This window comes from Nelumbo nucifera, chromosome 2, assembly GCF_055504915.1.
Source record: "Nelumbo nucifera cultivar China Antique chromosome 2, China Antique-T2T, whole genome shotgun sequence".
NCBI lineage: Eukaryota > Viridiplantae > Streptophyta > Magnoliopsida > Proteales > Nelumbonaceae > Nelumbo > Nelumbo nucifera.
Window position 1 is genome coordinate 48,323,241 of NC_142650.1, and position 14,920 is coordinate 48,338,160.

The 14,920-nt window shown below is 37.1% G+C and overlaps 1 protein-coding gene across 5 annotated transcripts; it reads left to right on the forward strand.

Moving 5' to 3' along the window:
• Positions 1-1,014: 1,014 nt before the first annotated feature.
• Positions 1,015-14,373, forward strand: LOC104602484 (TOM1-like protein 6). 5 transcript variants are annotated; one of them, XM_088897753.1, is made up of 10 exons: positions 1,015-1,129; positions 1,223-1,422; positions 2,076-2,154; positions 2,421-2,519; positions 3,535-3,648; positions 3,762-3,925; positions 4,051-4,132; positions 8,130-8,215; positions 12,292-12,633; positions 13,340-14,373. In XM_088897753.1, the coding sequence occupies exons 2-10, from the start codon at positions 1,313-1,315 to the stop codon at positions 14,139-14,141; spliced, it is 1,878 nt and encodes a 625-aa protein (XP_088753879.1). In that variant the 5' UTR covers positions 1,015-1,129; positions 1,223-1,312; the 3' UTR covers positions 14,142-14,373. The 5 variants fall into 5 exon arrangements, with proteins under 5 accessions (XP_088753879.1, XP_010264486.1, XP_010264484.1 ...); XM_010266184.2 differs by lacking the exon at positions 1,015-1,129 and having other exon boundaries at positions 1,133-1,415; XM_010266182.3 differs by lacking the exon at positions 1,015-1,129 and having other exon boundaries at positions 1,140-1,422.
• Positions 14,374-14,920: the final 547 nt, after the last annotated feature.

The following is a 14,920-nucleotide window of genomic DNA, read 5'->3' on the forward strand; positions in this document are numbered from 1 at the left end:
TTACTTAGTTGAGCTTATATTATATAATAATTTTTAATGCTTTACATGTATAATTTTTTATATATACAGTTTTTTTTTTTTTATACGAAACTTGCTTCATTGTTGAATTTGAACCTAACTAAGGTTGAATATGTGAGCTTTCAAGTCATTCCAAATTCAATCTCAAGTTTCTTATTAGAATTGAACTTAAACTCGAATTCAAACTCAAACCTCATATTATTTTACCAAACCAAGCTTAATTATATAAGATGATATTCGACTAAGCTCGGATCAAATTCATCCCTACGAACTGAACTATATATGTAAATGATCACCACTACATTTTTTTGTTATTAGTTGATCATTAATCGAGTTCCAAGCTTAATATGTTTTGTTTTTTTTTTTTTCTAAAAATAGTGACTAAACTTTTACGCGTATTTTAAATGACTTTTCCATGCCTTCTCCTTCTGGCTAAGATCAAGTGTAGTATCTTGTTTGTTCTTATCATTTACTACACTAAAAAACAAAACGATGATTTTTAATTTCAAATATATTGCCATGGATGGGAATGTGTGGCACAGTGGCAGTGGGGGGGAAGGGAAGGCCGGAAGGCTCCTCCGCGTTGTGCTGTCCCTTCTTGCTTACGTGTATTAAAATTGTCTTATGGTTGTGAGCAAAAGGGTATTTTCGTTATTTCCTCGATATCATGAGGTATTTTGTTGACGAACCGCATTTGCTACGAGATCCTCTTAGCCCCGCGCTGCAACCGTGAAATCAAAGCCTTAGAATTAGAAGAAGTGACGTCGTAATGGACCCACAACAATACATCTAAGGCCACGATTCATGCTTTTAGCCCCGCAGTAAAACTATGCCGTAGCAAAATTGAACTCGCAAGTCTACATGTCTAAACAGAAGAGACAGAGTGAGAGTCCTAGAGGACACGAGCCTATCCCTCTTGTCCGCTTTCTCTTTTCCTTTCTCCTGCTGGCTGCTGCTATCGCTATGACTTTTTATTACAATACAAAATATTTATATTTTTTATATACTAAAAAGTAGAACAACACGAAGAATGAAAATTAGATAAAAGAAAAAAAAAAAAATTAAAAACGAAAAGTCCGGGAAAGAATAAAAACGAAAAACAAGTCGACTGGTAAGGGAAAGAAGAGAACCCCACCTTTTTCAACGCACCTTTTTAGGGTTTTTCCTCCTCTCTTCTGACAGTAATGGCGGATTTTTTGTTCAGAGGAACCATTTGCTGAAGCTCCCTTGTTTTTCTTCGTTTTCTCGACAACAAGCGCTGTGTTTTCTTTTGTTCTTCTTCGGGAGAAGAGAGATGTCTTCTTCAGCTACAGTTCGAGTCGAGAAGGCCACGAGCGATCTTCTGATCGGTCCCGATTGGACCATGAATATGGAAATTTGTGATTCCATCAATTCCAGTTACGGGTAAAAATAAGAATTGAACTTTTGATATCTACGAAATATTCTTGCATATTTAAGGACTGTTTTTTCATTTGTTGTTTGTACTTTGTACCATGTTTTAAGGCTTCTGTTTTATCTAAAACCTGTAGTTTGGACGGTCTCTTGATGTTGCAGTACCTTTATTATGTGTTTATTTCTTCTACTTCTTCCTTGGATGTAGATTTCTAGTGTTACAAGTTTGTTGTTAGATGTAGTTTGGTTGGATATACTTTTCCCTTTTTATTTTCTGAAGATCCGGATTGGTTTCTAAGTTCCCGATTTAGATAAAGCTGAGGCAATTTTAGTATATTGTTCTTTTAAGGCTTATGAAGTTGGCACTTATGAGTCTGAGATTTTAAGAACAGTATACTTTGTTTGTAAGAACTTGTGTTTTTCCTTCGGGGTGCTTATCTCTCACGGAGCAAGTATTCCCCCTTCCTTTTTCCCACCCCCTTTGGTATTATTTTTTTTATCAGGGATAAGTTGCGTGAAGAAAAGTTTCTGATAAGTTTTATGTCCATTTACACTCCCTTTGTGACATCGTTTGAAATTTATTTCGTTTATGCATTAATTTGTTTATTTCTAAGAGAATAAATTTACCGATGGTTTATTAAAGGCTGTGAATTGAATTTGATCAGGCAGGCAAAGGATGTTATTAAAGTCCTGAAAAAACGGTTGCAGAATAAGAACCCAAAGGTTCAACTACTTGCTTTGACGGTATGTTTAATGGGAGTTTTTCATATACATTCTTATATCGAATTGCAAATGCTTGTATTTAGAATAAATATATTCATAATCTCCAAATCCATGCAGAAATGGGTGGATGTGTTTGTCACTTTAGAATCTCTATCATGATTCTTGTAGCTGGTACCTCATGCATGATTACTTGTTTGATTACTTCAGACAAAAGCAATACTGTTATGGCAAATTTGTTTTTTTTTTTTTTTGAAAACTCAATCAATTTCTTCTCTTTTGTTTTTCAGCTTTTGGAAACAATCATAAAGAACTGTGGTGATAACGTGCACTTTCAAATTGCTGAAAGGAATATTCTACAGGAGATGGTGAAGATTGTAAAAAAGCAGGTGAGATTTTCAGATAAGTTCTTTTTCTCTCAAGTCAGTTCATCAAGAAAGAAGGGAGATGAATTCTAACACCACTAGAGGCAACAGCAGTAATAGTACAAGGAAATGGAAGAAAAGTTAGCTTGGCAAAGACAAGCTGCAATATAGATCATTTCTTTAGATGTTATATACTTATATCCAGCAACCTTATCAGTCGTTGCATTAATGGACCTTACAAATCATTGGAATAGGATGTTCTACTCATCCATCCAATGAATCCATGATCATTTGGGACTATCTCTACCACAGGCCACAGCTCCCTCTTAGCTTTAGTCCTATGAAGTCATGCATTTGATCTTTTGGAGCACTAAGAGAGTCTCACTGGCCAAAAAAGTGTTACTTGATAACACCATTGTTGTTCTACACATGCGGCCTATACCTGATGGACCAAGGTCCCCAATGAAATCCTTGTCTTCTCAAGGTGGTTATATCTTGCAATCAAATTCCAGCCATACTTGAGCAGATTTTGGACCATGCTTGAATTTGTTGGATGGCTTATTCTTTGCTTAAAATGGCAGTATCCTTCAAAGTTTGGCCTTAGGTGACCAAATGGTAGACCCTATTTCAAGTCATTGCATGGTTTATTTTTTCTTTGAATTCAGGCATGGTTTAGATATATCACCAAGCAGCCAGGAGTAGTGGCCAGAAAGGCAAGTGATGATCTGGATTTTTTTAGCCCATGAAGTGGTCAAAACCCAGCCTGGCTGATAGTATCGTCCCACCATATGCTTGGGTGATAATATTTCATTCCAGAAATATGCTTTTATCTCTTTCTTTTATAGGTAACCTGGATAGGTATTTGAATGATATCTTGATACTTTTCTTTCATTAACTTGTATTAAGTAATTATTTATACTACACTTTTCTTCTTCATTTGACCATTTTCCCATGCATTTGTTAATTGTTATTACCATGTATCATTTGGAGTACTCTTGCAAGTCAGGTTATAAGAAGTTTCCTCTATGGATTTCTACAGATGGATATGAATGTGAGAGATAAAATATTAGTCTTGCTAGACTCTTGGCAAGAAGCATTTGGTGGACCTGGGGGGAAATATCCTCAATATTACTGGGCATATGAGGAATTAAGGGTATGCATATGCTACCAACTAAAACTTGCATTTGGTTCTTTATATAATAAACTATAAGCCTTGCCAAATTCATGGACAATACGATTCTTAAATTGGGATTGTACCAATGGCAGCGGTCTGGAGTAGAATTTCCACAGCGTTCATCAGATGCGGCTCCTATATTTACACCACCTGTTACACATCCAATGCCAAGACATATTCAAGCAGGATATGGTATGCCCAGCAATACCACAAGAAGGCTTGATGAAGCAATGGCATCTGAGGTAGAGAGTTTAAGGTAAGGCTTGGCTTTGACTTTGGTCTGAAAAGATTGTTGATTATTATTACCTTTTCCCTGCTGCCGGGGAGGAGGAGTGTTTGGGGGGACTGGCTTTTGTTTAAATGTTTCCCATATCATTTCAGTCTATCAAACATTGATTCTATGTGGAGCATTATGGAGCTTCTAACTGAGATGCTGCAGGCAGTGAACCCAAATGATCGTGAGGTATTTGCAGTTATATATTTAGCTCCATCCTTGTGCAACAATAATTGGTATTTACTGTATCAATCTGAAAAGTGAAGTATGTTCACTATGACCTACACATGAAGAAAACATTTGAATGTGTCTCTTTGTGTGCACATGCTTGTGTATACATAACATGTGTTAATTTAGTCAACTTTTTGAATGGTTGAATATGTACATGCATTATTATAAGCTAGTTGAAGTGAAACAAAACCTTCACTTGATGCTCACAGAAATGAAATATCATTAGCTAACTGATTGTGTGACATTGCAACTGTATCTTTAACTCTTTGAAACCTCTAAAATCTAAACAAATTGGATCTATTTGATAGGCTAATCAATCTACACAAAATATCACCTTCAAATACCCCAAAGAAAGATGACATTAAGTCTTTTTGGTCTAGAGATCCAATTTGGTCTGAAAAGAACCCTTCAGGAAGCTGTTTACTGCAGTAAGAAAATTGGCAAGTTCCATAACATTCCAACTGACAACTGAGGGGTGGCTCAGTTGGTATGTTGGCTGATTTGCTACAGCTTAGATGCAGATTGGTTCCCGCAACCACCGACTTTGTGGGGGGGGGGTATTAGTGTGGTGCATATCATCAAATACAAAAAAACACCTCCTCCATCTCTCATCAGAAACCGATTTCTCAAGCATCAGACAGTGGTAACTCCATTAAAAAATCTACATAGCTGTCTACATTTTCTTGCTTATTCTACATTTTTTACATTAACAAAAGAAAAGAAAAAGTAAAAAACACAAGCAAACACAAAATAACTAATTTTGATGGTTTCGGATTTTAGGCCTAAGTGCCTAGCTAGCCCTGATTGGAAATTGGAATTCTCCTTGACTGAACCACCAAAGCTGAATTTTGAGGGACCTTCCTGGGTTGATATTTGCAAATTTAATTGTTTTCGTTTGGGGGGGATTAAGGCTGTTAGGGATGAGATGGTTTTTGTATATCCTCTGTTCATTTTTCATTTTACAGGTGTCTTTATTATGGATCTTTTAATGAAAGCACTTTACAGTTTTCAAAAAAAAAAAAAAAACTCTGATACAGTACACCTATCCTGGGAATTATTTAAAACAAAGCCTAACAGAAGGCAATTCAGCCTAGATCTAATTGGTTAAGGTTAGTCATGTCAGACTGGGTTGGGCTTGGGTTGATTACTCTAGGGACTGTTGGTAAAAGTCTTTCTAGTGTAAGGCATATTTTTTAAAACAAAGCCTAACAGAAGGCAATTCAGTCTAGTTCTAATTGGTTAAGGTTAGTCATGCCAGACTGGGTTGGGCTTGGGTTGGTTACTCTGGGGAAAAGTCTTTCCTAGTGTTAGGCATATATTTTAAAACAAAGCCTAACAGAAGGCAATTCAGTCTAGTTCTAATTGGTTAAGGTTAGTGAGAGGGAGAGACTTTGGCATGAGGTAGTAGAAAGCATACATGGGCAGGTTGGCCATGGTCAGGATGCTGGTGTCTGTCAACATGCTACTTGGCTTCTCCGGTGTCTGTCAACATGCTACTTTGGCTTCTCCATGGAAAGCTATACATGGAATTCTCCCTCAGTTTCTAAGCCTCAATAGGTATGATGCATGTATTGGAGAGTGGAGATAAAGTCATGTTCTGGGAAGAACTTTGGGTTGGTAACTAACGCTAGTCTTAAGGACCTATTTTCTTTTTTTTGTTAATAAATAAAAAGAAAAATATTAAAGAAAAAGAGAGTACAAACAGGTGATAAGATATCCCCCCCCCCCAAAGTAACCAACCAGGACCTACCTAAAACAATACAACCCTTCACCCTTCTTACAAATAGGATTTTTTTGATAAATCCCTTCTTACAAATAGGATTCTTTTCTCATAAATTACAAAAAGCAAAAGAAGACAACAACCTAACTCAATTCCCAGACCCTAAACCAAAACAAAACCCAGCAACTAGGACCCAACCTAACTCAATTTGTATCTTTGTTTTTTCTTTTTTCATTTCTTGAAGTTCTTTGTGACTCTTGGAGGATAAGTGTGTTTGTCTTCCACTTGTAAATTTTCTACTGTTGAATTAATGAAAGTGTTATTGATCAAAAACAAAAAAAAACTAGGACCCAACCATTTTTTCCTTCCTTGTATTCCCTCTCCTTGTTTAAAAATGAACCTACCCAAAGATTTGCTTCTTTCTCCCTGACGGTAGGTATTAGTTGGGACCTAGGTTTGAGAAGAAATTTGAAAGACCATGAGTTTGATTGTGTTGCCTTGCTTTTGCAAGCTCTTGATTATTTCCTTTTGGATCCCTCTAAACTAGATAGTCGGGTTTGGACTCCTCACTTAAGGGCCTATTCTCTTGTGCTTCCTTTTTCTCTTCCCTGTGCTCTACTGCTACCTCTATGATTTTCTTTTTTTTGATCAATACCTCTATGATTTTCTCTTCTAAAGAAATTTGGTCCAAACCATCTACCCAAGGTTGGAGATCTTTGTTGTGAAGTCATTCATGGGAAATTAACTACTTGGGATAACCTACAACAAAGAAGACCCTTCCTCAGTATTTTCCCAGACTGGTGTATTCTCTGCTAAGCTAATGGTGAGAGCTATTACCACTTACTTATCTCCTGTCCTTTTGTTGCAGGCCTTTGGGAAAGTTGGTTTCTTTTTTTTTTTTTTTTTGGTTGTGGGTAGAATTTGCCTTTGCAGGTTGGTTGCTTATTTAATCTTGCAACCTTTGGATGGCCCAAGAGAAGGGATAGGATCCCGTGGAGACCTGCTGTTTGCAGGTTGCTTTGGTTTGGACGGTTTGGGAGGAGAGAAATGCTAGAATTTTTAAAGAAAGAAACAAGGATGCTGTTTGGGATTTTGCATTATAAAGAGGGCTATACATTGGGCCAAAACTTTGGATTTGTTCTCCTAGTTTTCCTTTGGTGATATTTGGCAGAATTGGGAATCTGTGGCAGAAAGTTCAGTTAATAAGGAAATGCCTATTTTGGTTTGGGTACCTCCTGAAGAAGGATTCATAAAACTCAATTTTGGATGGTAACAGCCTGGATTATCCAGGGACTTCATGAATAGGAGGGGATAGGGGGTGTTTTCAGGAATGCAGAAAACCATATTATTGCCTTGTATCCAGGTCTTGCAGGAGTAGGGGACTCTATTCATGCTGAGTCCCAATCAGTGTTGCAAGGAGAACAGATTGCTAGAGAGTTGAACTATGACAAATTATCAATTGAAGGGGATTCTAAGCTAATAGTTGGGGGCTGAAGGACCCAGACATACTAGTCTAGACTTACAGGGAAGCTGTGAAAGGATTTAAATGGCTGACCACAAAGCACAAATGTGACTGTAAGACTTCAATGGGAAAGGAGATTGGCTCTCACGAGTTTTGGGTGTTAGAAGATTGATCATTGAAGGGGACTTGAAGGTTGTTGTGGGATGGCTGAAAAAGGGGGAAGAGGTGATTTGGCACTTAAGGAATAATTTAAGGTGTTTGAAATGACTCTGAGGAGATATGAGTATTCAAATTGATTGGGTTAGAAGATCTGCAAATTGTTTGGCTGATGGCTTAGCCAAGCAAGGGGTTCAAAGACAGATTATGTATTGGGCATAGTTAATAGCTTTGGGTGGTTTTGTTTTTTCTTTGGTTCTCTGTTTTTTCACAACTTCTTGTTGTATCTCTTTCTTTCTTTAATTCTAATGAATTAATATTTTTTGTTTTACCGATCAAAAAAGGGAAAGGAGATTGACCAATGAGATGGCAGACTACTTAGCTAAGCTAGGGGTGAATAAGGATCATCTATATTGGGCTCAATTGTAAATGATAGTAATTGAGGTTGCATCTTGCGCTTCTCATTGGGAAACCTTCATCGTATAACTTGATACTATTGATTATTTAATAAAAATTTTTATTTCCTATAAAAAATACTAAGATATGATTTTGTCCTTGTTACTTGTCACTGTATAATTTGACAAAAGTTGAAAGTTCTATTGCATTTGTCTTTTTAGGCCCTAAAAGATGAAGTGATAGCTGATCTTGTCAGCCGGTGCCACTCCAACCAGAGAAGGCTCATGCAGATGTTAAATTCAACTGTGTAAGCCTTATCCATTTTTTTAGTTTATTTAGTTTTTTAGGTGTTGAGGTTCACTGGATATTACATATACTACTTGTGTCAGTTGTATGTTATGGTCTGAAGGGTTGTGAATTGTCCATCTTTTAAACTGTCAATTATATAAAGCCTGATTGCAAGACCATTCTATGGTATTTGAACTACCATAGAACGGTTTAAACTAATAAGTAGTTTAGATACTATAGAATGGTCTTGCTATTAGGTTTCATTAACAGTTTAAAAGATGAACGCTCCACAAATTTTACTACCATCCTTCAGGCTTCATATAAAATGGTATTTGAACTACTTATCCAATTAACTGCCTGTTATGTTGAACATGAGAGGGGGGAGGGTGTGGTTAATTGAAGGGGAAAAAAGAATAAAAAATGAACAAATTGAGGCCCCTGTTTTACTTGCAATGATTGTGAGAAAAGGAGGTAGGTGGCAGAATACTATTATTAAGGCTAGTAGTTGAAAACCTATCATAGTTAAGATTTTGCTAAACCCATTCTTTGGTTGTTTCATTCTTTGAATTGAAAATCAGTCACATTTACAATGCACTTCCAGTTACTTTACCCTTATCTATACAATATGATTTATGTAACGTAGGCTACATCTAAAATTGGCACACTCCTCCCATGTAAAAACACTAAGGTGAGGCACAAGGGAGAGGAAGCCCTAATATAATAAATAGCATAATTTTTTGGATCCCTGTTTTTTATAGATGTTTACTTTATGCACCCTGTGTTATAACTTATTTACTGGATGCACCCTTCACACCAAAAAAATCCTTTTTTATTTAATAGCATAATTTTTTGGATCCCTGTTTTTTATAAATGTTTACTTATCCCTGTTTTGAATCTGTATTTAGTATTTATGCACCTTGTGTTATAACTTATTTACTGGATGCACCCTTTACACCAAAAAAATCCTTTTTTATTTTGACTACTTGCCTTTAGTATCCATGTCTAAAAATAAAGGTGATCCTTGGCACAACAGCCCCATTCATTTACAAATTTCTCACTTACCCATGTTCTATTTGAGAAAAGTTTAACCAGATTTCATTAAAATAAAAAGGAATACATGAGAGGATGTACAAAGCAGGGGAGAACCCCAAAGGTTACAAAGGAGGAATCCTATCACTATACAGATTTTCTAAGCAAGCACCCAATTTAGCTAAGCCATCTGCAAAAGCATTAAGTTCCCTTGGAAATTGGAAGTATGTTTGCCTAAAGCAGAGGGGGGTCTGGGGCTAAGAAGGTTGAAGGTGGTAAATTCTGCTTTGTTGTGCAAATGGTGTTGGAGGTTTGCTTCAGAAAGATATTCTTGGTGGAGGTCCTTAATTGCCTCAAAATATGGGGTGGATTGGGGGAATTGGAAGTCAGAGGATCTGTTCTCAAACTGGGGCTGTTCGGTTTGGAAAGGGATTCTTAAATGTCTACCTGTGATGTATGAAGGTGTGAGATTTAAGGTGGGAAGTGGTGGCAGGCTGAAATTTTGGAAAGATCCTGGTGTTTGGACAGATCTTTATCAGAGGCTTTTCCCCTTCTTTACCAATGTGCAGCTAACCAGGAAATCTCAGTGGCAGATTCCTATGTTTTGTCCAACAATACAGTGGTATGAAATCCTCAGTTTAGAAGAGATCTGTTCGATTGGGAAATAGATGGGGTGCTGCAGCTATTGCGGCTATTACAGGATCAGTCTATAGACATTAATAGTGAAGATGAATGGAGCTGGACTTGGAGTAGGGATGGGTGCTTCTCAGTTAAATCCCTTACTTCTAAGCTCAGTAGAACAGGGGTTACTGACTTTCCCTGCCATCAAGTGTGGAATCCTAGTTCTCCCTCGAAGTCTAACTTCCTTGTGTGGACAATGGTGCTGAACAAATGCCTCTCAAGAATCAACCTAGATAGGAGGGGTCTTCATCTCCCTTTCTTTGCTGTGGTTTGTGTGGTCTATTGCCTGAATCCACAGACCATCTATGTATCCACTTCCCTATCTCTTCCAGAGTTTGGAATCATTTTCTAAGGTCTATTGGTCTTTGCTGGGTCATGCTAAACTCAGTAAAAGATCTGCTATGCTGGGAGATTCAAGGCCTGAAGAAAAAAAGAAAATTAATATGGAGAGTATTCCTGCAGCTGTGCTTTGGGTAATCTGGTCAGAAAGGAACAGAAGTGTCTAGCAACAAAACAAAGAGCACTGAGGAGACTGTGCAGCAGGCGGTTAGCAAGCTGATTTCTTGGGTGTCTGTAGCTCCTGATTTTAAAAACTTGAATGTTCCTGAGTTGTTTAGATCTAAATCCATTTGGATTCTTTAACTTGTTCTGTGATCTGAGTAGCCATTTAATGGTTAGCTCTCCTGTTGTAATGAGTTTTTTTCTGAATTAATAAAATCTTACTTTACCTTTCAAAAAAAACAGGTTTACATTTAAACTGTCTAGAGTATCCCTTGTTTCTGCCAAATAATGGTTTAACCTCCAAGGACCCCCCTTCTTTGTCCCTTAACCATTTGATGGTATTTGCTGAGTTCCCTGTGATGGAAAGATAATGAATACCCAAGGTCCCAAACTTTTAGCTATTTTGATTCCTGTGAGAGCATCCAACACTTCAGCCTTAGTTGAGTCAGTGAAACCAATTGGTCCACTATAAACCCAACAGATAATGACTTTTTTACCCATGTTCTTTTGATTCCCAGGTAAGTAATATAATGACTTTTTTACCCATAAAAAGCTAATGTTAAAATAGGCAAACTTGTCCCATTATATTTTATAAACTTTTCCTCTAGGTGGGAAAGTTACTTACCCACCTGGGAGATGGGTAAGTTTTACCCGGGTAAACGAAACTCTCTTTACCGTGGGGTCCAGACTGCCCAGTACTTAATGCAAAAAGAACACTGTAAAGTTGGTCAATGGGAAAGAATAATTTTTATCCATGTCAAAAAATGGTATTTATGCCAGTGGACACACAGCAGTGGGTAATATAGATTTTTTAAAATCTAAATGTGTTGGCTTTAATGTATTCTTGCCAGTCTGGTTATATCCGGAATTTTAGTTTCCATATTCTGATACCTAATAGCTATTGAGTTTGTTTAAGTTCTTCATTTATTTTCAATATTTTTTATAACACTGTTTCCCTCTTTAAAATTATAATATAACAATGCTTCCCTACTTTAACTGGGTCAAAGTAGGGAAGCTCCCTTTACAGAGTACAGACCAACCTATTTCTCATGTGGACTAATCATGTAGCCAATCCAGACAATTCTCCAAAAAAGGGACTATCTAAATCAGCTATATTTTTACTCCTATGACCATGATCCATCTACCCATTGTTGCTCCACCTTGTATTGGAGTTTTGCTATACTATTGGTCATTCAATGCTTCAGCTTTTTATAGTTTAGAAGATGACTATGTTGCAAGACTTATCACATGGCAAGGTCTTTTAGGCTGACATTCATTCCTTGGATAAAGTCCGTGAGACAAACAAGGGGGGCTCCTTTGAGGTCCTGAAACAAATTGTCATGTGGAAGGTTCATAAGTCACCTGAGGAAGCCCAGTGAACGACCTGACACTAGCATACTTATGTGCATATTCCTTAAGCATGTGCATCTGCATGCTAATGAGCTATATTTTGACAATATATTTATAGAAAGAACATTCTTAAGGACTCGATGTTTCTTTACTATAGACTTGTATGCGTATTACTTAAGCATGTGCATCTGCATATTATGTGCTATATTTTGACAATATATTTATAGAAAGAACATTCTAAGGACTCGATATTTCTTTACCTATAGACAGTTCATTTTCCTTCTAGTTTCTATTGAGTTAGATATGTATGTTGTGAAGTACTTATAGATGTTGAATATCACCATGATATAAATTTGCTTTGTAAAATGTAAATAGACCTACAATATTAAAAATTTTCCTTTTTGGTGATAAATGGAAGTTATGAGCCCATGAATACAATCTTGAGGGTGATTGCTTTGAGCTAATTACAGATATCAATTTGCTATGATCTGGTTTTGGGTTTTGGCTAACGGTTTTTCTAAAATTATTTGGCAGTGATGAGGAGGTCCTAGGCCAAGGTCTTGCATTAAATGACAATCTACAAAGTGTCCTTGCAAAACATGATTCTATAGCTTCTGGTTCATCCCTTCCAACTGAAGTAAAAGAAAACAGATTCAGACCATCTGAAGTAAGAGACACCAGTGCCGGACCACTTGAAATAAGAGATGCTGGTGTGAAACCATCTGAAGTAAGAGAAACCAACCCTGGACAGCCAGAATTAAGAGATGCCAGCCCCAAACCAAACATGATATCCTATACACCGATGGCAGCTGCAACAAAGGCCCAGCTTGAGGAAGAGGAAGAAGAGGATGATGACTTTGCCCAGTTAGCTCGCAGGTGAGTTATTTCTATCAAAGAATTTATAATTAGTCTATTATTCCATAGGGAGATAAACTTTATTGTTCATCGCAAGATGCAAGATTCAATACTAGTGATACCACCAAGGGAGATATTTATATAATAAAATTGACTGATGGGAGATTATCTTTCCTTCTGAACTAATCATTATTGGTAAATATGCAGTAAATATACATGTGAGGGGGAAAATTAGAAAAAAAAATGCAGGATGTCCAGATATAAATTGGTTTTGCCAATAGGCTATTGTAAAAATTCAGAATACTGGAACCGTTGATAAGGTCAGTTACAGGTGTATTCATCTTCATGTTTAGTAGAGTTTTCATTTGAAAATTCTGGAAGTCCTATTCCTAATGTATACATAGATATTTGCATGCATACGTGAATGGATATCTATACTAACTATTACTAGAACAACTCAAAAAGTATGAGTCTAGCTTTTCTGATATGTCACAACTCAACTTTTCTCGTAGCATGTTGCCTAATTTATGGCCTAGAAATCAATTTGACTGGATGTCTGATACTGTATCCCTGTTTCCCCTATGTGGTTGCATATTTACTGTCATTCCATTTTTATTAGTTTCTTTTATTCCATTTCTGATCTGTTTATTAACGTTGTTTTTTGACAAAGACCTTTGTTTTTTGCTTAATTTGGTGGATGATGGATTTTGGTGTTCTATAAATGCAGGCGTTCAAAAACTACATCCGTACATTCTCAAAGCACATCTTCTGGCCTCCGTGAAAGTTCTACCTCATTGAACATGACCAATGTTACAACCCCATCAACACCAGTAGTCTCAACCCCCTCTCCAAGTAAGGATTTGGCTCTACCAAATCCACCTACATCGATCAGAACCACCACAAAGGAGCAAGATATGATTGACCTTTTGAGCATCACTTTGTCAACAACCTCAACCTCGCCCCATACTCCTTTAACACTTCCATCAGCGTCTAACCATGACATGCACCAAATACCTGTTTCTCCCACGACACAAGGGTACCCATATGGACCGCAGATTTACCCTGGAAACCAAGGGCAGGTATCTTACAACAGTTATGTTGTTCCTTGGGCCCAAGCTCAACCTCAGTTTCCCCAGTACTCGTCCAGCTATCCTCCCCCACCATGGGCAACAGCTCCTGCCGGTTCAGACCAGGGTCCTTCGACTACGCCTTACACATATATGACCCCTCATGCCAATGCTGCTGCTATTCAACTGCCCCTGCAGATAACTAGGTCTTTGCAGCACTTCAACTCATTCCCCTCAGTAGGAAGCAGCGGGTCAACTATTCAAAAAGAAGCAAAGGTGAGCTCCACCCCAAGAAACTCAGCCTCTGTGGCTGAACAAAAACCATTTATTCCCTCGTACAGATTGTTTGAAGATCTCAATGTTCTTGGGAATGCGGACAGAGGGTTTAAGAAGACAACAAATAACACATCTCCCAGCTTATCAGGCACGCCTGGGAAAAGTATGGTGAATGGGGGGAAGTAAAGCATTCTATGATATTCTTGTACTGCTGTATACATGTGATCTCATACATAATGTGTACGATGTATGTGAAATGTGGTGTATATTTACTATTTTATATTGATCTGGAATGTATGAAAATCAGTTACTTAAATGCCTTTTGTAGCTTTAACCAGTGGTTAGCTGAAAAAGGTTGTAGTGTTACCGGAACATAATTTTATATTGATCTGGAATGTATGAAAATCAGTTACTTGAATGCCTTTTGTAGCTTTAACCAGTGGTTAGCTGAAAAAGGTTGTAGTGTTACCGGAACATATTGACCATCTTTAAATTGTTGAAACTGGTCTGTATCCTTCATGAAATTCACTCTCGATGGCCGCCTCATCACAGCCAACGCATGCTTGTGCGTTCTCGACTATCGGGAATCCCGTTGGTTGCAGGCAAGGCATCCCACTTTGGATCAAGATGCACGTCTTTCTCTATTTATACGAGTCCTTAAACACGATGTTGTATAATACGAAGTGTTATCTTTATTGAACTAGTGAATGACCCCGTACTAATTATTGGGAATCAGTAATATTAAATTTAAATCAATAATGTTAAATTTATATTTATTAATATTTTAAATAATTATTATAAATTTAAGAAATATTTATTTTAAAAATAATTTTTTAATATTTATTAGAATATAGATTGAAAGTCGTTGTGGATAATCACTTTTACATTTTCTGCATTTTTTTAGAAATGAATTGAGAATGGCTCGATGGTCACAATAAGTACATTGCCTTTCTTTGAATCGGTGA